Here is a 23,262-nt window from a genome sequence, read left to right on the forward strand (position 1 = left end):
CACGACCAAACCATTGAACCGAATTTGTTGAAATTTGAGTCGAGATGGCCCAGTGGTTAGAACGTGTACATATGAACCGATGATTTTAGCCCAGCAGTGGGAATTTACAGGCTGTTGTTGTTGTTGTTGTCGAAATTTGGTGTGAAGCAAACTTGAACTTCAAGGAAGTATAGTACGACACAACTTAGATGTAGCATCGGCAAAATTCGTAAAATCGATCACATCCGAATTTCGTCGATTTACATGCAGTTGTTTTCTCGGGTTGAACTGACGTGAGAATCTATAGCGACGAATAGCGTCGAATGGCGCGATAGGGAGCTATTTCTATTGGTCGTGTAAATCGGGAGTAATCGGTTTTATATTATATGTAATATGCATATGCTACGTCTTTTGCCCAACAAATGTCAACCAACCCCCTAAAACACGAGCAAAGTCACGGCAGACAGCAAGTTTCTCATAAACGGATCAGTGAATGTAGGATGAGTGGCGTGAATTTGACCATTAAAAAGTCACAAGTCAATTAACGCTTTTCTAGAATAATACGAGCAAGAACGCATAACAAACACGCAAAAATTAATAAGAATGATTCAGTAATAATTATCTTATCTTGGGAAAGTTCATATTCGTCATTTTCTTAAGAAAACGTCATTTAAATTAATAAATATTTTCATCAATCATTTCGCGGCATAAGCTTAAAGTAAGAAGTCGTACTAACATCCTATTTAGGTACTCAAATAGGGATAAATTGCATGCATTGCATTTTACAAAATATCGTTAGCACACTACTACAAGAAATTTAACTCTCATCATGAACAAGTCTAGGATATACGTACTTGTATATACGAAAAAAAGGGCACCTCTTCTCAAAAAGAATTTATTTAAATGTAATTAATTCAAGATTTAAACAAATATACTGCGGATCCGGAGGGTAAATAAAGTTTCTAATAAATAACTAAAAGAATTATAAGATTAACTTCAACCTTTAACGTAAAAATCTTAATTTGACATAGTTTTTAAATACTTTTGACTAGCATATATTTTTTTCAAATATTTAAGTTATTCATAGGTACTGGCTGTATTGTACCTACCAATTACAAAAATTAAAAAAAATGACGTTTCCAAATTACAGTGACACATACATTTTTCATTTTAATGTTTTGAATCAAAATTTTCGTGAAAATAAAAAAATACACTATGTAGAATAGTTTTAACTAATATTTTAGCTTTAGCTAATATTTTATTTTATTAAGCAAAATTCTCCGTATATTTGAAAGCTAAATAGTTAAAATGGGTGACACAAAAAATGCCGATAACCCTCAGGGCGATGATAAAGACAAGAGAGTTAAAATACAGGTAATGAGTCATTAGTATTTAAAAACAAATAGAAATAAATAAAACTAAATCTAGTATGTATGTTAACATAGTATGCACTATTGTCATTCAATGATTACATCACACGACAAAGAAAATAATTCAGGTTACTAGACTTAATATTTTGAAATTATTATAATTAGCACACAATAAAATATTACCACATAATATTCAAAATAATCTTATAATCCCGTATAAAATGTTTCAAACTGACACTGACGACTCCTCGATATTGATTTGATTACCTAGAAAAATTAAAAAATCGTGGATAAATGACAAATTATTTGACTAACAGGTGGAAGGAGAATATGAGGTCGGCGAGGGAGAAACTGGAAGAAAAAAAATGAAAAGATTTCAGTTACCTAATTTACCAAGATGGTGGCAGGCAAAAATCATACAATATGCGTAAGTTATCAATTATATGCATTACAAATACCACTATTAGATACAACAGATTAAACTGTATAAAATAATCATATTTTCGATCTTCTGATCTATTGTAGGACCCTCATTTAGTATTTCGAAAGAACAAAAAACTTTAACTGTAAATAAGGATACATAAAAGCCCTTTAAAAAGAAAATTAACTACTAAAATTAGAAAAAGATCCAATAAGTTTCAATTGTTGTAAAAACATGAATATATTATATATGTACGTTTAACGATTTTGATGTACATGTAAAAGATGTACCTTTAACTATATTGCTTTTAACTTTGGTTTTAAATTATTGAAAAATAGGTTTGATGTGTTGACCTCGCGTTTTTTATAACTTGACCATTCTAGATAAAAATATCGTAATAAAAACGTGACTGCCTATCACTAGACACATGTATTCCACAAAAATATTTTTAGCTTCGCGATATCAATTGACTACCAAGCTGCTGATAGCATACAATAATCAGATTTTTTTAATAATAAACTTTGTTTTTCGTTTTGAGTTCAAGCGTATAACTAAACAATGAGCTGAACTAGGCCATTAAATATTGGCAAAACCATCGTAGTTTCGGAACGAAAACGCACGAAAATTTTATTTTTAAAATATTTCTTGCTCGACTGTTAAAATAATTATCCTTAAAAATAATAATTAATAATCTTTACGATATTTACTTTACGTATTAAGTTCTCAGCTTTGCTCTCTTCAATCACATTGAATAGGTGTATAAAAAAAATTGAATCATAAAAGATTATATCGGTTGTGGAGAACGTACACCTTACGGAAACAGTAAGATTAAAAAAACAGTAACAGCGTTAGTAAATATTCTAGCATTCATAGCAAATTTAGTATATAATAGTTTTTTTTTCATAAATGAAAAGGGTTATATCTTCTTTATGACTTCATTTTAGGAAGAAGAAAATCGTAGGCAAACGACTGTTTCATACAAAATTTAATGCACTATAACATATGGGAGTTTTCCTCGACGAGTTTATAATAAATTAGATGTCCATTATACAGGTCCATTCGAAAACAATAATCCTGGTAATGAGTAGTCGTAAATACATGGCAGCGAGTAATAAATTAAAAGTTTGTTTGGATTATTTTCGTGATACAAGGCCTTAGTATCAGCTGACCCGGTCGGGGCTGGCGACGTTGGCGCCATCTGGGTCACTCCTCGGTCGAACCTTTGAACTAAAAAAATTGACGCACTGGGCAGAGTCCCGTGCTGTTACGTTACGTTGCTGGACAAACAATTTTTATTTCTTACATAACTACTACATGTCAACTCGTTTCGTTTAATGGTTATTCATTTATTACTGTTTTGTAAACATTACCACATTATTTTCAAATATTATTACAACTATTTTAATGAAAATAAACAAACAAAAACGTACACAAAAATATTCACAAAAAATCCAATATTTCGAAAGTTAATAGAGTGAATCGTATTAACCCCTATTTAAATATGCTGTCGATGAATGAAAGAGGGGAGAATATGATAGGTTTCGGGGCGTGAGATTAATGTTCGCGTGTGACACGTGGGGTGCAAGGGGGTGTTGAGGTGGTTGCCTCTTGGCGGCGGTAATGGTGCCACAGTCATTGCACCTTAGATCGCGAGGGAAGCAACATGCAGTAGCACAGCAATACCAATCATGCAGCGGTCGTCGTCGAACGCTTCGGAAGGCTCCTTCTGGACCACCATCGAACTGCTAGCAGATCGCGGCCGGCGCAAATCAACAGGCGACTGTGATGATTCTATATTACTCATCGAATCTCCAAGAACAAAATCAGCGTTCAGGTGCCTCCCAATTAATTTAGTAAAGCATAAAACACACAACAGCCCTTTGCATTTAACGTACTTTGAAACTCACAAAGTAACGCACTTCTTGTTTAGTTATGTTTTAATTATTACACCGTACAATTGAGATAATCATAAAGTAAAAAAACATTGACTTAACGAGTGCATGTAAACATTAGAAACAATTTTATGTGTGGCCTGACTTCTATTGTTCATAAAATATGAAGTAAATAATACCTGTAAAAGTTTAAGCGCTGCTGTGAACGCTTCAGTTTCAAAACAGATGTAAATCCGTTATGAAATTTCTAAGATCTGAAGTTTTACTCTATAAAGGCGTGTATTGTTGTGGTATGAAGTACTTCCGAGATAATAACTATGAACGTAACGTTTTGCGTCATCCGCAATTTAATATATACCTACATTTTGTAACAAATATTTCGCGAAATGATTGGCCTCGCCGGCTAAGATGATAACTGTAAGATACGTATTATTTTTACGAAATATTGTGTAAATTGGCTCATATTTATAAAAAATATTGAAAATTTTGTTTTTGAAGTACCGTATAAAGTAATGCATAGTCCTAATGAAAACATATATTTATATTGATACTTTAATCATCATTAATAAGTCGATATACACACATCCACGTCGATGAGTAATCAACAAATCCAATCGATACTTTGTTCCGTCGATTCGGATATTTTAAAATGCTTAATGGAAACGATGAGTATGTACGTTTTTATATATATCTTCAAATCAAACCACCACAATGAAGACGGTACAAATATAACTATGTGTAAACTTCCCCGAAAGTGATGCTAACGCAGTAAATAGACCGGAGTATTTAAGAAGCTTTAAAGTCTGAGACGTGCGTTTTATGACTTTAAAAATATCACAGCTTTTCAGTTTTACTACCGACAGTTTAACTGGCTACTGATTTTCTAAATGTTTCTATTGATAGTGATATATTTGATATATGTTTTTAAACGGGGATAGAAATTGATGTTTCTTTTTGTATACATTTACAATTAAATAAGTGATTCACTCTTTTTCACTCTACTGGCTTATTGATTGATGTGACTCACATATTCGGTCGAAGATACTTATTCAGCCGAATCAGTTAAAATCTTTTATCGTATTGCTTATTTTATTTATGCGTGCAATGTATATTGATATATATTATGCAAGCCAGTAAACAATTTTTTTTTGTAATTAGTGTTTTTGTGATATAATTAACAAATTCGTGAGTTCGAGTGAATTTCTTGTCATGCTATTATTTAAATTTATGTATGTATATGAGTGTTAACACGTTATATATTTTTAATATAGGCTTTGTTTGTTTATAACATTTTATAAACAGAAATATGAACCATATGAATCTAAAACTGATATTTTAGGGTCTTTTCTTATTTTGTTTTATTCTTTTAAATATAGAATTACTTAAAAGTATCCTCGCCTTCCACTTCCTGTCTTTTCCAGCTGTAATTCATGAAAACACTTCTGCATAAAAGTAACGGCCCATAAAAATGCGCGCTATTTATTGCTCGTGATTCAGGCGAGATTTCATAGTTGAAATTTCGAAGGAGCATTCTTCGAGTCTCGCATAATCGGGTCGTATTTATATGACAGCGTTGTAAACTCTGGCGTCAAATTAATGACGTGTAGAAAAACGTGACGTAATGTGTAATTTCGGATACAATGTGTAAACAGTCCGGGACTCCACACTTGCGTGACTTGCTTGATGTTTATGATAAGGAATATACAGTGTAAGGAAGAGTATTCTCGTCGAATTTACAATTTCAACGATTCTAATATCATATATCTTGCTATCCTTCTGCGTTTCGCATGAGTAGAATAAAACAAACATCACAAGCTAAATATTGTTTCTTAGATCAGGAACCTTCGTAGTCTTACGCACAACCACTCGCTAAATTTTTATAACAATCGAATGTGTAGTTAAAAAATGCACACAGGACAATTATAATATAAATATTAAATTTTATTTATTACCAGCTACCTTACCCGACTTCGTACGTGTAAAATAAGAAGACAATAAAGCTGACGCATGTCAATAAAGCTCCAAAGAGCCATAATTTTTTTCAACATCTTCAAGAGTCATTGTCATTTACACGAATCCTCCTAACCTATATCCTCCTAATCCTATCCTATATCCTATATCTAATTCTATCTACTAATGAAGACCGTGTGAAAATTAGTATCGAAAAGCGAAAAATAGTTTGGACTTATTGCAATTTTATTGCTGACTGAATATTTTAACCCCAATGTATATATTTTAGAAATTCGTTGTAAATTTTTTGTAGAACTTTTATTTCCAAAAACAACTACCTTTACAGTTTCATCCTGAATATGGCTTTTAGCGAGAATAAATTTTTCAGCCAAGAAATTGCGCCATGCTTATGATATACTAGCCAAATTACATACCAACAAAATTTGCAATAACATATATTAATATAACCGATAACCCAATGTCGTCGGGAGTATACATAATATTTGTTCATAATAATATGTACGTTTACAAACAATGGAGTGATATGTCTTGACAGAAATTTGCAACAAGGTCAAACAATTGAATGAGGTAATCGAAAGAAATTAATGTAATTTATTATTGATTTACATCATTATTAAAATAAAAAAACAGCGTGTTTACTTATTAATAAATACGCATGGTTCATTTCAGATTTTAAATGTTTTGTTCACTAATCATTTTTGGTTTATTATACATATTAAATGGTTTGTTTATTCATAGGGAATAATTTAAAAAAATATGTTGACGGTATTTATTTGTTAAGGCTATTATTACTGCAATATCAATGCAATATAAAACCTAAATCAAATATATCCATGGCTGTCCTGTAACCAGCAGGTTTATACAAATATTGTAATTAATCATAATATTGCCGCGGCCTGTCAGTCTTCTAACGTACTCCCTTAATTACAGGGAAAATATTTACTTTATGACAATTTATAGCTTTCATATTAATTTAGATGTTTTATATAATATTACTAAGAGTATCTAATGTCGCACTATTTATACCTGCTATATAACACTATCTCTTACAGCTGTGGGTTGGCTGGAAGAAATTTCTTTTAGAAATAAGCCCGCCATTGTGAACAATAATTTCATGTGTAAAATTACCATGTAAAATTTCTCAGTGCAATAAAGAGTATTATATATGCCTCTTTGTTTGCTTCCAAAAAGACAATGTTATACCTATATCAGGCCTAAGATTTCTCAGCTATGCCTTACGTGGGATATACGGGTATCATGTCGCGTACCCAGTTTACGCTGACGTGGTGGCACATCGATCTTGAATAGGTATCGTAAAAACAACCTTGAGTAGACCTGCGTTAATCGCAAGTTCAATTCTTCGCTTTAGGTTATGACTTTAACGCTTCAATCACTCGGAGATATCGTGTTTTGGATGCTCTGGAAGAGGACGTCTCCATTAAGCGCGTTAGAGCTGTTACCGCATCATAGATTATTTTGGGATATCCTCGAATGCGAATGACCACTATTGACTATAAAATTTTAAATTATGCGGTGGGCGGATGCCCTATCCTACCCTAGTAAGAATCAGTGTGAGATAGGGCATCAAGGTAAAACTAGTCGCTCATATTGAATATGTTGCCCATTGAAGAATAATAAGTTCAGAGTCTATAAACCCTTTTGTTTATTTATTTCTATATAGTATAGAGTAAGTTAACGTATACTCAGATACTATTAAAGTACCATTTCTAAACGACGCCACGGCTAGAGAACAGTTTAATCATCTTACTACACATCTGCCTTTTGTATCAAATAATTTATTTTAAAGGTATTTTAATTAATATCACCTAGTCACTAAATTTTAACATAAATTATTGTACAAGTTATGTTTGAAAGTAATTCTTCAATTTTAAACATAACATGCAAGACGGATATATCAGGCCAAAATTAGGCATCAATCATGACTTAATGAATCACTAAATAAAATATTAGTATTGATATGTTATGTCTAATCTTGCAAAGATGCCACTGTAACTACGCATCTCATACGTAAAATTTATTTTCCAAGGAAACACATAAAATATTATTAAAAATAATGGAAACTAAAAAATACAACTAGTATTCGCTAAATGTTCTTGATAGAATTGAAAATGTAGCGATCATTAGTTTCAGAACTTTCGCGAACATTACCTTAAAGTACGCTTCAAAGTTTGATAAATGAAAAACTTTACCAGTAGCAAATTATATATTTATCCAACAAACAACGCGATACCGTAGCATAGTAACAGCAAAGATATAAGAATAATTACACCTGACATTATAAAAACAACTTTAAATTTAAACTTCTTTGTACACTATCAATACAAAACGGTCAAATCGTAAATAAAATAACAGATTCTGCTTTTAATGGAAAATATTTTCAACGCAATAGAATATGGGTTCCGAATCTAAAATCTAGTTTTATAAAAGTGTGATTGGTTAGATGTTTGTCCTTTAACAATTTTAATATATGGAACTAGTCCGTTTACTGAGGTTTCTATCGTGGTAATGCAGATTAGTAATTTCTGATTTATTTATATACTTAGACATATCAGAGTATTAATATATAAGTAGGCTGCTTTAAAACTCGCACTTCAATTTGTCAAGATGAATTTAAACATAATGCATAAAGATAACAAAAAAGTAAAGTTATATAAATAATTCGCACAGGTCTACGATAACCGCGATCCATAAAATTTGATAACATGAAGTTCAACGGGGGGCCATGCTTGACATTTACGGGTTCATTTAATAAGTGTGTTGCAACTAATTATTTTCTTGCGTGGTGTACGTGTACGATAAAATTAATAGAAACTTTTCAAAGCTAAACTATTAATAAATGATTAACCTCATAATAACCAAATTTTTAAATTATAACTATAGGCACTACTATCTACTAGCCCATAGACACAACTAAAAGCCTAAAACTAAGAATTGAATAAATATATTATTCAGTCGTTTTCAGATTCGTTATACGTAAAATCTCATGTATGACATGATTATATAAAGTAATTTAATATTTAGAATGATATTGTATTTTTTAAGTGATATCTATTACGTTCAAAGTTCTACATGTTATCAATGACACCGCCTACGCCCTAAATTTACCTACCCGCCTCGTGGCGATAAAGGCTCAGTACACACAATTACAAGTGAACCCTTTTAAGCACCAATAATAGTAACCTAACCGGCAACTATCGTTGCGTGTAGACAGTTTTTATGTGTCACTATTTCGTCACGGTATCTTTATCGGTAATTAAAACAGATAATGACATAGTTGGTCCCGATTTTAAAGCTAATTTTAGCAGGGGACCTGAACTTACGTAAATATTAACAGGTTAACAAAATATTATTAAAATGATAATGTTGTTTTCCAATATGTATACGTAGGTATCATATAAAGACCATATCATTTAAGTAAAAAATAATGCTTCTTATTAATGGGTTAGATGTTTTAAATATTGAATCGATAAAATATTATGTTTTTTAACAAATATCATTGGCTAGCTAATAGTTCATATTCATTATAGAAAAGAAATTTTGATATTCAATGGAGAACCCAAAGCGATGATATACTCAATTTTGGATAGTAGTCGCTGCCAAATACTCAAACATTAATTCCGAAGCCATGTATGACAATTCTCAAAAACGTTTTGTCACGAAACCTAAAGAAGTAGGCAGACTTGAAACACATATACATATTTCTTAAATACAAATTCATTATCAAAAATATGAATATTAGAGGATATACTTCAGTTGTTACAATTATTATATTTTCGAAATCTAAAACAATCAAATAATCATTACTAAACAATGACTACTTATACAATGCGAAATTCAATATTTTTTGTAATTTGTCACAATATATTCAGAGCTTTATTTAAAACGTACATACTTGTTTGATATAAATATTAATAATATTTAACAACTTTTCTGAGGTATTAAGCAATTCTTAGACCCTAATAGTCTGTATTTCACCCTTACTAAAATCCAATTAGAGCCGCCCAATCAAAACTATCGACAGTCAAGTATAAACACCACGTTACATGAAAATGTGTACATGTGGTATCGGTGGGCGCCGTGCCATACCGTGCCAGCCTTCCCGCTTGCCGTGATAAAGGTCTCAACTATGACACGGGCGCCCAGCGTCAAAACTACTAATACTTTACGTCAGGGACGTTTTACCAGTGGATTCGCTCTTTAAGAAAAAATAGAAACATTTTCGTTCAAAACGAGTCCCAAAAATTTACAATCTGCATGGTGAGTTAAACTACAAAAGTGTAAAAAATGTTTAATAAAAAACTTCATTAACGTGTTCAGTATGTGTGATTTAAGGAATAAATAGAATAATTTAAGTAACAACATATATTTGACTTATAAACACTGTCAATAAGTTCAACATTTGAAATTATTTTAGTGGAAAATTTGCAGGTAAAATAAATAACTACGTGTTTCTTAATTGGGACTCTTGTTCTTTTCAGTTTTACTCATCCACATGTCCGGGCCCGCCTCGAGAAGCATATGGGCTCGAATCTCGTTCGGCTTACCGACAAAACCTACATGACTGAATTGGAAGAGAGAATTCGAGCCGTTAACGAGGAAAACCTCAACAAGAGGATCTCCTCCAGAGTGGTGAGTACATTTACTTGTATGTATTTTGTTGTATGTAATGTTTTCCAATTTGTAAATTCCGCCTAAAAAATGTATTTTCGCAAATAAACTAATTACACCGCCAAATAACAGTACTCAGTATTGTTGTGTTCCGGTCTGAAGGGTGAGTGAGCCAGTGTAACCACAGGCACAAGGGACATAACATCTTAATTCCCGAGGTTGATGGCACATTGACGATGTAAGGAATAGTTAATAATTCTTACAGCGTCATTGTGTCTATGGGTGATTGTGACCACTTACCATCAGGTGGCCTATATGCTCGTCCGTCAACCTATACCATAAAAAAAATGAAAAAAAATACAACAAACTAATACCAACAAACTAATAACAAACTAAAACCAATATTAACACTAAAACACATTAGTGGTTAAATCAAAGACTTAATAGAGCGCAACTGTATTATATCTTCGTGAATACATTGTCACGTGTTTAATACGATTTACACATGTAAGTGTGTTTGCTATTGAAAGATAAATTGTGATCTTCTGTAACCTAGAGAAAAGTCGAGTCTAGAAACTCTCGAATCAATATTACATATAATTAATAAACAATGTATTACTAATGGAGGAAAAAATAAATTAAAATTGCTATTACGTATGATTTTTTTAGCTTGACGAAATGGAAAGATTGAAACGTCTTATCCTGGTTGGTAAGACACCACTAAAAGAATGTCCACCCGAGCTCTTCCACCATCCTGTGTTTGTATTTTGGCGAATGGTGAATAAGGAAGTTGCAAGAGCCGCAAAGAAACGAGCTGATGCTTACTACAGAAAGTTAAAAGCATCACAAAAATTTGATCAGGTAGGAAACTCACCCTCATACTTTACAATAACATAAATATATAATAAAATCACTTCATACGGAACCAGTTTTTAACATGACAGTTTTGGAAAAATTTAACTACAATTTTTTTGCGATTTTTTTAACCTTTCGCTCAGTAATTGTTTATTAATACGTAATCCGTTCTCAACATGAAAAAAAATGACTGAATTCACTTTTAATTATTTACCATTATTACGGTAGACGGTTGACGAAGAAGCCGAAGCGGAAGTCGCAAGTGAAGAAAATGAGCAGTTAACACCAGAACAGTTGCTTCACAAGTGCGCTGAGGAGTTAGACGAACTCAAACGAGCCGATATAGAAAAGGGCTTTCGGTTCACAGACGACCAATTTGCTGTACTCAAATATGAAACCAATGATGTCAAAACACTAAAAAGCCTTACGGTGAGAACCTCCATTTATTAAGATTCTATAGTTTAAGATTTCGTTGAGATTTTTTTGTTAAATTTGCATTTTATATAACAAAATATACAATAAATAATTATAGGCATAATATTTAAACTTTTTTTGGGATGAGACCAAAGTAAAGCTTATACGAATACGAAACAAAAATATAAAAAAAAACAATAGTTAAAACGAATGGTTAAGGGACTTGTACGATGGTCAGACAAAATACGAAAGTTAATTTAATATGCACCGTTTCTAATATATTCAACTGATAATAAGTATAGATCATTTTATTCAAATGAAAACATGTAACATAGGCTCGTGTCAAACCGGTACGAACCAGATAAACACCAGCTTAGGCTGACCCTTTGGACTCTGAATCTCAAGTTATTTAGATAAACTTTAAACATTCTATGATCATCCATAGAATTACACCCGTGTAGTGAACTATACGAACTGCATACGTTTTACTTTACGTTGAAGTCATACGTGATCTAGTGTTATTAAATAATGTGAGAAACGATGAAAAATTGTATATTTAAGGTATTGTTACGTCTATCTTTTTTATGAATTTAATTAATTTACACAATTATGGACATTTCTGGGACTTCTTGGATTTCTACTTTATTAAAAAAATACAACATTAAAATATGTACGTATTATAATTATTGCCAATAGATATTCTGTTACTTAAAAAAATACAATAATCACCTTACATATCAAAATTTATCAAAATGTAATTTTTAAATTTATAAAACTGTTATCTCTTTCTTTCGTGGCTTAAAAAATGTACGGTTCATCGACGTTCATTATGTACGCAAAATTAAAAAAAGGTAGATACATAATTGTTTTACAAACACGTTGCCAGAATTACTTTATATTGTTAAACGCGTTTTTCGTAATAACACATATTGTAACCATCACTGTACAACTAACAATTTCAATATTATGTAAAAAAATATATAAACTTGACAATTTTCTATCCAAATAAATAAAATTTAATCTAATAAATTAATAAAATGATTTAAATCATTTTTTCCTATGTTTTTAGAATAGTATAACCTGGCTACAACAACCATTTTACTGTCTAGACACAATAAAATGGTTGTGTAGACTGTAGACTAAGCAGATATCAGTTTGTCTCCAATATTCAAAACGGCTAAATATTACAAATGAAAATAAGTGAATAATAATAAGAAGTAGGCATTCCAAGAAATACTAAATATCACGTTTGAATATTTTGGCACATCAAAGTCCAACTATCATATCAATTTAAACTTTAAGTATTAAATTCGTATATTCGTACCGCCAAAGTGACCCGATGCCGATGACCCTGATGAGGATAGCATCTAATAAATCCCTCAATTTACAACTTGGTCTTATTTTGAAAAGTTCTAATATACATAAAACTGAAAGAAGGATATATGTATGTATAAATTATTATAGTTTCTTAAACTATAATAATTTACATTATTGAAATTTTTGTTTTTATATTTACGCGCTACAATTGTTTTAGAGTTTATTTAATTTTCCTTAACTCTATATTTGTCGATATTAGACTAAGATGGCAACGAAATGTTATATATAATAATAAAATGAAGAATAGTTTTCAAACATTCGCGAGTGTAAGTCCTCAGTAATTCTGGTTCTGGACATTCGTTTTCCGAATTGTGGTTTCCATTCATGGACTATTACTTATCAGGCTATTAGTTTAATTATAAACATGTCTGAATGCTTAAAAATTGTACGTTTTTATGAGACTTATGTATGTATTCGATTAGATTTGTATGCGTAGCATCTGCGTCGGATATCCTTATAGTATTATTATCTACTCCGTGTAAAGGATTACATGCATCAAAATAATTGTGATAATAACACAAGTCCCTACAAAAGCTTGAGATATGTTAAGCAATTGAGTTAAATGATATAAGAACGAATTCTGCCTTGAAATTTTAATATAAAGAGTAATCGTTTAAACAACAATTTAGAATAATCTATCATTATGTTTACATTTCAACTAGTTATTACTCGAATAATAATTATCCTAATCTACTTTATTGATACGAATACCCTGATCTTATCATTCTATGACATTTGACTTTTCTTTAAAACAAACCTGTTAGTCACGTATGCCTATTGCAACACCAATATATACATATTTATATATTTAGTAATTTAGCTTACAAGTGAAAATTTTAGTGAAATTGATTAAAAAAAATATACTATCAAACCAAATAATATTCATCTTTGAAATTAATTTATCGTAACATAAATAAATCACCAAATCATAGAAGTTAACCAATTACTCAGTTAAGCTTACAAGTCTTAAATAAAACACTGTATACTTTTTTTACCAAATTACAAGTCGCCCCAATATCTTTCGCGCACTTTTGTTTTTTTTATTTGTTCTAGCCAGTCGTATGGATACAGGAATCTTCTAAATGTATATATATACATATATGTATTTATATTGCTGCGTATAATTTAAATCACACGTTATTTAATAAAATTAATTGAATACGTCATAAAATATGTCGTCATAATGAATAAGTTAGAAAAATATTTATGAAATAAGTAGCGCGACACAGATTTCAGTTTGATGATATAAATTTTCATGATAATGAATCCATTTCTATAATAAAATTCCGCAGACATTTTTAACTTTGCCGTCTCGTAAATTCAAATCGTTTATAAATAAAAAATGCATTGGTAAACACAAGTACAAGATTATGTAGATGATAAAAAAGCGTGGAATTAATACCTGTTGACTTCCAGGCAGGATATATTAATTTAAATAATTGTATTAACTAACATGACTGTATTTTTTTTTAAATGTTGAAATAGAGTAACTACTGAGTTTCTTACCGGTTCTTCTCAAGTAGGATCTACTTTCCGAACCGGTGGTAGCTTCACTTAATTGTTATATGACGATTCAAAAAAGCTTGAAAAAGCCCAGTTGAATAAAGTATATTTTGGTATTGATTTTTTTTTTATTAGAATGTACTAAATTGTCATTTGTGACGAGTTCATACATATCGTGACTGGGCGCGCCGTCATTAGTAGATAAATTTTACTTGGAAGTAGTAGTAGTCCTTTAGAACTAAATACTGTAATAAAAATATATATGAGTATCTTTTTGTCTCCTTCAACGATAATTTTAAAAACTATAGATTACATAAATGTTAACCTTAATAAATAAAAAAATTAACACGTCCACATTATCCCATACACATATAATAATATAATAAATAGTTGTTATTTCCCGCTTTTGTAGTTATAATTATCATAAATAAGTACGTATATTCCCTGTGTTTGTTTGTTACTTACTTATCTGTTGCAGAAACAGAGCTGATGAACAAAGAGTACTGATATAAATTATGCCTACAAAGAAACAAAAAAATATATCAATTATAGTAATCGCTAAGACGACAAATTTCGATATTTATTATTACTCATTTAAAATATACAAATGCTAAAATAATAACGTTTTTTCTATGAAAATGGTGTAGAATAACATTCGTTACAAGTGTCCTTGACACTGAAAAAGTGTAATTTTTTTTGCGTTATAGCTGAAGGCATACTTTTCAAGTACTTCTTGTATAACATAAGATATTCTTGACCTCATACTGAAGTGTACGAACACTGCTACTCAGTGGATTCCCTAAAGATCTTGTATGATAAAATATTTTATTTTTGCATGTCCACAAGTTGTTTATTAAAATATTATAATATTTTAAAAATTCAGAGAACCAATTTTGTTAATTACAAAAATATATTGTATTACTTGATCAGGTAAATTTATCTCAATCTATGTACCTAACAATTATATAATCTGTGATTCGCTTAGAATAAAGGTTAAGTAAAGAGCCCTATTAAAAATAAGAGAGAAGTTATATAATATGAACGGTGTTAATGACACATAATATTTAGCAAGTGCTCTTTTTATAATTGCCAATCCATAACTTTTATATTTAAATTTCATTAGAGATATTATAAAAATATTTCTTAAATGTTTCATTCATGGACCTTAATATTCGGTCAACATTTAATAAAATAAAAAAATCATGATCACGTGTTTAAACTTTAGCTAAAATGTGAAATACCGTGTCTAACGTACAAATTCAAATTAAATTTTTCTCTATTTTTCTTGCAGACAGTGGAGGAGCTATACGCATTAGCAGATAAAATAATTGGAACAAAACGTCTTTAAAATGGTATATTTTAAGTGAAAAGTTGTTACTTAATTTTATTAATTTACGTGTTTTTTTTAATTCGTATTGTTTTAAAAATATATGTCAATATTGTTAAGTAGAAAGTCATTTTGATAGTGCTGTTAAAAACAGTTTATATTTCCTAATAAAACTGGTACAATTATAGCTTGTTTTTAATTTAGATATCATTCAAGGTTTTTTCGCTAAACTCTTACTCTTTATCAAATTTTTATTCAACACTTTATGGTTTCGTGTGACAATTTTTGCTTTGAAAAATATGACGAAACGTACATTTTATTCTTCTCATAAAAAAAATAATACTTAATTGGTATATTTCTGAAGCCCGTCTGGCTTCACGCGATTCGATTTTCCATTCACAGCTAGCCCGCACTACGGATATACACCGTAAATTGACTAGGACACAAGAGACTAAAATCACAAATGCCAAAATAAAAGTAGATATCAATTTATGACATCTCGTGACCGGCGCGGCGGTTAATCAAAATCAATTATTCTTATGATTGATTTGATTTATGATCCGTCGCAGGCGATCACTCGCTTGAAGGTGTGTCCTTATTACTGAATTGATTCACGTATTCTTTCAACACCATATTCGTGTTCAATAAAACTACCGACCAGTAGGTATGTCTGGTATATTAGAAGATAATGTGTAATGATAACTTAGTCGACATACGAGTCTTCTGTGTAAGTGAAATAGTGAGACGATTTAAAACATAGTTGACCAACTCCTTACTTCATTATATGTATGAGAGTATAATGTAAATTAATAAACACGTCTATAATACTTATTTGCTTTATTAATATAATAACATCGTAATTGTACTAAAACATGATTTGTTCTCTTCGAAAGTTATTTGACAAACATTTCTTTCTATCTACTCCGTAAAAGCACGTCGCTCAGATTTCATCTTGACTAGATATTTTTTCTATATCCTGTGCTTTATGTGGGTTTAGAATATAGTTTAACAATTTTTATTTCAGTGCGACTATTATAAGAACACTATAAGATACAACACTTATTTATTTAACATTTGATTACCCTTACTATAAGGGAATGTAATATTTCTTACTCGAGGAAATCATTCGCAACATCAACAATATTAAACAGAAATACAAAATAAAGTAAACTGAATAACAATTTCATGCCGCAACATGGAATTAGTATGTTGCATGACATCTCTCTATGTATATCTTAGGACCTAGGTGAAACAGACTGTCACTTCGATAGTCTAGGGCGCTCAAGGTCACAAGTGGCTTTTCGGACGTCTACGAAGTTGCGCGTAGATGAGACCCGCCGGCTTGTCGATGGGCTGGTAGATGTAGTGGTGAGGATCGCCCTTGGTCACGTTCGCGGGGAACTTCGAAACATCAATGTTGAGATAGTGCTTGTTCGGCATAGACATCCGAATCCAAGTAATCTATAACAAGGAAAAAATACAAAACATCAGGTATAATTATAATAGAAGAATCATCGATTATTAAAACATGACACTTATGTCAAATAATCTATATAGTGGAGACATTCCGTAAGAAAAAACTCAAAAGTAATTGCAGATCACGATCGTAAAATGTCAGTTGGAAAATACATGAATCAAAATAACGTAACATAATGTCGGTTTTGAATATTTCACGATTAAGACACCAAGTGAGTTCCTACGAAGGGGTCTGCTGATCTCTGTATCGTTAAATTTCAATATAGATAAATATGTTTTTCATTTTTCTTATCAGCTTAGTGATGATATACAAAAATGAGTATGACGATTGCTTTGAAACAGTTAAAGATAAACTTTGACCACGACGGGGAACGTATAGCTGTATGTCACGTGAGCCGATAACTAATAAGGGTGTGACGCCTCGTATCGCGAGTATCGATAACTAAATATAGTTTTCGAAAATACTACAATATTGCAAACATAACTATACAAATCAAAATAGGCCTTAACAAATAACTCATCTGAAATTGATTCTTAATTTCTCTTAAAATCAAAAAATATTAACAATTAACTACTTTATTCCCTATTAAATTAAAATAGTGTTCGAATTCAAAAAATATATATAACACCACATGAACTCATTAGATTATTAAATAACGTATATTAATGCATTGGTTCTTTCAAATATCACACAAAGCTGAACAACAATTACTGAGATAACCCCAACACATAATCACGAACATAAACACTTATATCACTTATTATTGTAGCCTTGTTTAAGCAAAGATTTGACTAAAATGGGCTTAAACATTACTAATTAGTTATTTTTAATTTATCATATCTTTTAAATATGAGTTTATGAATTGTAAAATTTTAATAATTAGTAAAAGTTGTAATTTTTAAATCCATATAAAGTAAAACCACTGCTAACTAAATTAAAAATCTGCAGGTTTGTATATGATTTTTCAAAAGTCGTTACTTAAATATTTTTAAGTTTAAAATCCATATTTTACCTCGGAAACTTTTTCTAGGACGGTTTTTTCTGCTTGATACAGAGTGTGCTGTACCGATGGCGAATAAACGCCGGTGTCAGGTGGGCCAGCGAATTTTTCTAAAATAGCATCTTTCACGGTCAACCATGCATTGTCGAAATCTGCTGATTTCATGTTATCATATGACCATTCTGCTTCCACTATGGTACTGTAAAGTAATAAAATTTATTGTAGTATGCTAGATGTCGATATTCAGTATAATAATAAAAAGCCTAGTATGGCACTGGACTAAAATATCTGACAAAATTATTGAAGTACCTAAATATTCTTTCAGGAGCATCAGCCAACGTCGTATACTCGTCTTGAACGAAATCAACGAAGGCGGACTGCGTAGTCTTCAAAACACGAAGACCTTTCAATCCAGACTTAACAGCAACAGCCTCTGCGGGAATTATGCATTTATTATACAACCACGTACATTTTGTACCGATCATTACATTACCAAATTTTAAAATGATATGAATAACTCACCGTGTCGTATTTGTGAGACCTCGCACCATCTGGTTGCAGTCGGGGCAAATACGAATGCGTGGTTGTGCGGACTGCCCGCTTGCAGCCTTTCCCAGGGATATTCTATAATATGACACTTTGCTTCGACGACTTGTCTGTACGTATATAGAAAATGATTCACTACAACCGCACCAAACTCCTCGGGAGTCTTAATTCCATACTTCTTGGCCAGTAAATAAACGGTGTTCTTTTGCGAATCAGTAGCTACGACCTCTTTGTTATCGCCTACGATGTAAGCGGACTCGGATGCAAGTTTTAATTCTGTAGACACTTCAAACTCCCTGATGACATGGTATTCTCCATCTCTGTGTACGTGCAAGAGTTTAACCGAACTCTTCCCATATCCATGGTCACTGAGTTCAAAGCGGCCGCCAGTGTCTGCGGCGGCCGTAGTGGCTGCTTTAGCTCCCATTGCAACCAACGGGCCGGCTTCACCCGAACTCGTGTTTGATGGTTTCGCGTAAATTCTGAAATATACAAAAGCGAAAGTATTTTATAATGCTATTTTGTGTCTGAATTGAATTGTGATCTTTAGTCAATTATTTGTTGATCGCGACACCTACCTGTTCGTGCTAGTCCACGGCATTTTAATTTTTTTTTATTACTTTATTTTGAGCGTGTGCAGGAACCGGCGACGGTTCATTTACTCATAAAGAGACTGCGATAACTGGAACTCCGGAGCTCATTTATAAAGGTACCCTGTGACCCTCATTATCACTGACGAGCACGCGCCTAATGCGCAAACTGGACGTTATCGGTGTTCACATTAATTTTATTTATCGAATACAGAGCAATATTCATCGTTATCAAAGGAAATTGTAAATATAAACAACAGCTACGAGTTTTCATTCAAATTTTCTTTACACAAAATCATAAAACAGCATATTAAATTAGTATTGGTGGAAAAAGTTTCAGACCGTATAGTCAAAAACAAGACGAAAAACTAACCGCTTTTTACCAAATGTATATGTATAGACAGGACATATACCACAATAACTTTTTTTTATTTTTGGCTGTCTGTCTGTTTGTTCTGGCAAACGGACAGACGGACAAAAATTAAAAGAGTCTGGAATGATTGGACATATTTTGACGGGACTTTCACTGGCAGAAAGCTGATGTAATAAGGAGTAACTTAGGCTACAATAATAACATTTTCGTTAAATTAAAACGAAGTTTTCGAAGTCGCGGGCACGGCTGGTTAAAATATAACATTTATATATGCAAAATGGTAACTTAATTTATTATCTACTGAATTGTAATACCTGATAAAAATGTAAAACAAATTTAGCTATCAATGAATTCCATTAAAATACCTTGCATACATACCAACCTAGCATTATTTTAAAATAACGATTATGTAAACACTTAGTACAAACGTTTTTTAGATATAAAACTATTGACGTCAGTTGTATATTAATAAAATTTATTCGGGGAATGATATCTCATTGTATAACCCTAACAACTTAAATGTAATCATTTACTTCCTCTTATTCTGACAGCCAGGATCATGACCTCTGCTTATTTAAAATATAATAAACTATCATTGAACTAATATCAGAGTCAAACTTAAAGCACAACAACAAATACAGCTGTAATCGTAATTACACATTACCAAGGGTTTTGACTAGACATGGTCATGCCACTTCTTAAGAAGTTATAAGTCTATGGTCACGTAAACAACAATAAAATGTCAATAACAATTATAAATAATTTATTATTGATATTAAACAGTAGGTATATATAGCTGAGTTGTCGCTATTATTACTCCAAATATAAAAGGAATTTATTTTTAGAAGCATTAACCGAAATTGAAAAGCAGCTCTAATAACATAGGTGTAGTAATTATTGCTGCAATTTTGTAATAGATAAATCCAAGCATCCAAAGCAAGTACACATTAACTCAAGAAAAGCTCGTTAGAATCTAACAAAAATATCTCACTCACGTGCAACAGATATAATTTATTATTACGCAAAATTAATACAACTTGTAGAATTATTTGTATACGTCGACAACTAGAACTTAGTATTTTGAACTTTATTGATTGTAAATATAAAACGTAAAGTTCATGTATTGTAGAAACAATATCTAAAGCAACTTGTCTACTGCTGTTATCTCTCAACAGTGCCAGCCCTAATTTCGACCCCGAAGATATTATCAATAAGCAGCTTTATCCAGGATAATTTAAAAACCATCATGAACTCAATTAGGTTCATTGAGATTTTGATGCAATTAATGTTTAAATATGCCTAATTAATGAGATATACAACTATTCAGATAAGCACGTGTTGTTATTTCGCTTTATCTTTAGCCGAAAATAGATTCGAATTCCAAAACAATGGTATCTGAATGCAATAATAATATTTGTTGCTTTCGAGAAAAATGTGACAAGCAATCAAAATGTTACTATGAGATAAATATATTAAGAAAACATATAACGAGCGATGTTTTTTTTTTAATATATTTTCATGTCAAGGAACTTTTCTAAGTAGTAGCGTATATCAAGTTAGCAACAATGATAATAACGAACTACATACGAGTACGTTCGTTAGTAATTATAATACAAATATCACGTGTGTCACTCGTTTGATATTACGAACAACAATAATTGGGAAATATCCGGCTCGTCTTAGTTTAATTTATCATTATTAAATGTAAATAGTTCGCTTACTTCAATAATTAACGAACGAATTAGTCTATAAAATCGGAACATACATTTGTTTATGAAACAGTTAATAATCTACGCAAAGTAAAAATTTAATATATCTTCAAAAAAACTTGTAAATAAAAATACATAATATAATTGTTTTAAAAAAAATCAAAGTATCAATTATTATGCGTTAAGTTTAGTTTAGTTAAATTAATTAATAAATTAGAAGTTTTGGGGTAGAGCTCTGAGGAATTTTCGGAACGAAATTCGCTGTAGCACTTTTCGCACATCGTAACGAAAGTACCTACTATATATATAATCAACTCCTCTTTATAGCATTTTATACGCATTTTCAAATGCCCCTGGATGGCAGTAATCACTTTCCATCAGGTAAGCCTCTTGTTCGTGCACCGTTAACATAAAAAAAAACTAGCCAAATGAATACCATTTTTAATTTATTGGGAAAATTATTGATAAACTTTATTCTTTACTAAGAAAAGGCCACACATCTAAACAATGCTCTAGACCAATACTTTTATCCCTTTGCCCTCAAATCGAACCCCCGACCAATAAAACACATGTGAATGTTAGACCTACATTTCTTAAAACTACTTTCAAGTCTATTAATAAAATATTTTTTACAGTCATATCGTAAATTTTTATGAGCTTTTATATTTGCTGACTTTATAATATTAAAATACTACGATGTTATTTTACGACAAGTAGAAGTATGGATTCTTTATGGCCGTCTGCATACCGCTTCGGTAATACCAAATTATTATACCATGCCAAACTAGTAAAAATATCATATTTTACCGATTGTACAAAACCCGCAAGGGCGGGTAACACCCCGTTATCAATTATTCTACTTCCTCAATAATTCAAACATAATTTGGAGTTCTGTGTTTCTGAAGGGTGAGTCAGTTATCACAAGGAATCAAATATCTTCGATTCGAAAGTGGCGCCGCATTGGCAAAAAGTAACTAGGTCGTCTGTCCCCCTTCCAATAAACAATAAAAAAGTGTAAGTTAAGTTAATATTTATTATTATCTATTATCATGGATGTATGATAGATGCATCTATAGAAAAGAAAAGAGCGTATTCCTTCCTTAAAGTCACCTGCAACGCACCTGCAAGCCCGCTGGTGTTGTAGATATCCATGGGCGGTGGAAGTCGCATTCCATCAGGTGAGCCTCCTGCTCGTTTGCCACCTATGTCATAAAAAGATATATATCGCATAATATTCACATATTTTTACACACTTTATATAAAGTATCACAATGGAAAACTAAATGGAGACGATAAAGCTTCGTGGGAGGCAGAGCCTACACTTCGCGAATATCTTTATCACAGATATCTTGATAATCTTGAACTAAATATGAATCCCAGACTATTATTACAAAGTAATGTAATGTATTTATTGTATATTCGGTAATAATTCAATACAAGTAAACATTACGTTAAAACGAAATACAAAACTTATTAATTTCGACATCTGGACTCGTATGAATAATAAACAATAATTCAATATTTTTCTTAGTATACGCCATAAATTTACGAATGTAAATGTATTCTCTAAAGAAAACAAATTTCAATTATGAAACGAGGTGTGACTGATTTTTTAAGTTTTATTTATGTGTAAGCGTTTATGTGAGAGAATTATTTGGAAACTTATTGTTGTTTCCTTGCAGCGCCGCAAAAGCATATCAGACGAGGAAGCCGAATGGAGTACAGTTGCGAAATATTAACGGGGTCGGGCGGCGCGGCGGTCTGAGACGGGCGGCTCCTAAATAGTGCTTGCCGATAACATTGTATCGACTTGTAAATTATTGTTTCGT

At 31.4% G+C, this 23,262-nt stretch overlaps 2 protein-coding genes across 3 annotated transcripts; one reads left to right on the top strand and one right to left on the bottom strand.

The window, feature by feature from the left end:
* Nucleotides 1-1,142: 1,142 nt before the first annotated feature.
* On the top strand, nt 1,143-15,925 carry LOC124531349. 2 transcript variants are annotated; one of them, XM_047105884.1, is made up of 6 exons: nt 1,143-1,353; nt 1,667-1,776; nt 10,133-10,283; nt 10,932-11,123; nt 11,346-11,546; nt 15,703-15,925. In XM_047105884.1, the coding sequence occupies exons 1-6, from the start codon at nt 1,288-1,290 to the stop codon at nt 15,757-15,759; spliced, it is 777 nt and encodes a 258-aa protein (XP_046961840.1). In that variant the 5' UTR covers nt 1,143-1,287; the 3' UTR covers nt 15,760-15,925. The 2 variants fall into 2 exon arrangements, with proteins under 2 accessions (XP_046961840.1, XP_046961841.1); XM_047105885.1 differs by lacking the exons at nt 1,143-1,353; nt 1,667-1,776 and adding an exon at nt 2,758-3,604.
* Nucleotides 15,926-16,558: 633 nt separating this feature from the next.
* LOC124531348 (uricase) lies at nt 16,559-19,501 on the bottom strand. Its single transcript, XM_047105883.1, has 5 exons — nt 19,340-19,501; nt 18,738-19,243; nt 18,525-18,648; nt 18,228-18,414; nt 16,559-17,199 (listed from the first exon to the last, which is right to left on the bottom strand). Exons 1-5 carry the CDS (start codon nt 19,360-19,362, stop codon nt 17,026-17,028), a joined length of 1,014 nt encoding a protein of 337 aa, XP_046961839.1. The 5' UTR covers nt 19,363-19,501; the 3' UTR covers nt 16,559-17,025.
* Nucleotides 19,502-23,262: the final 3,761 nt, after the last annotated feature.

Source organism: Vanessa cardui, chromosome 7 (genome assembly GCF_905220365.1).
Source record: "Vanessa cardui chromosome 7, ilVanCard2.1, whole genome shotgun sequence".
In the NCBI taxonomy this organism is placed as follows: domain Eukaryota; kingdom Metazoa; phylum Arthropoda; class Insecta; order Lepidoptera; family Nymphalidae; genus Vanessa; species Vanessa cardui.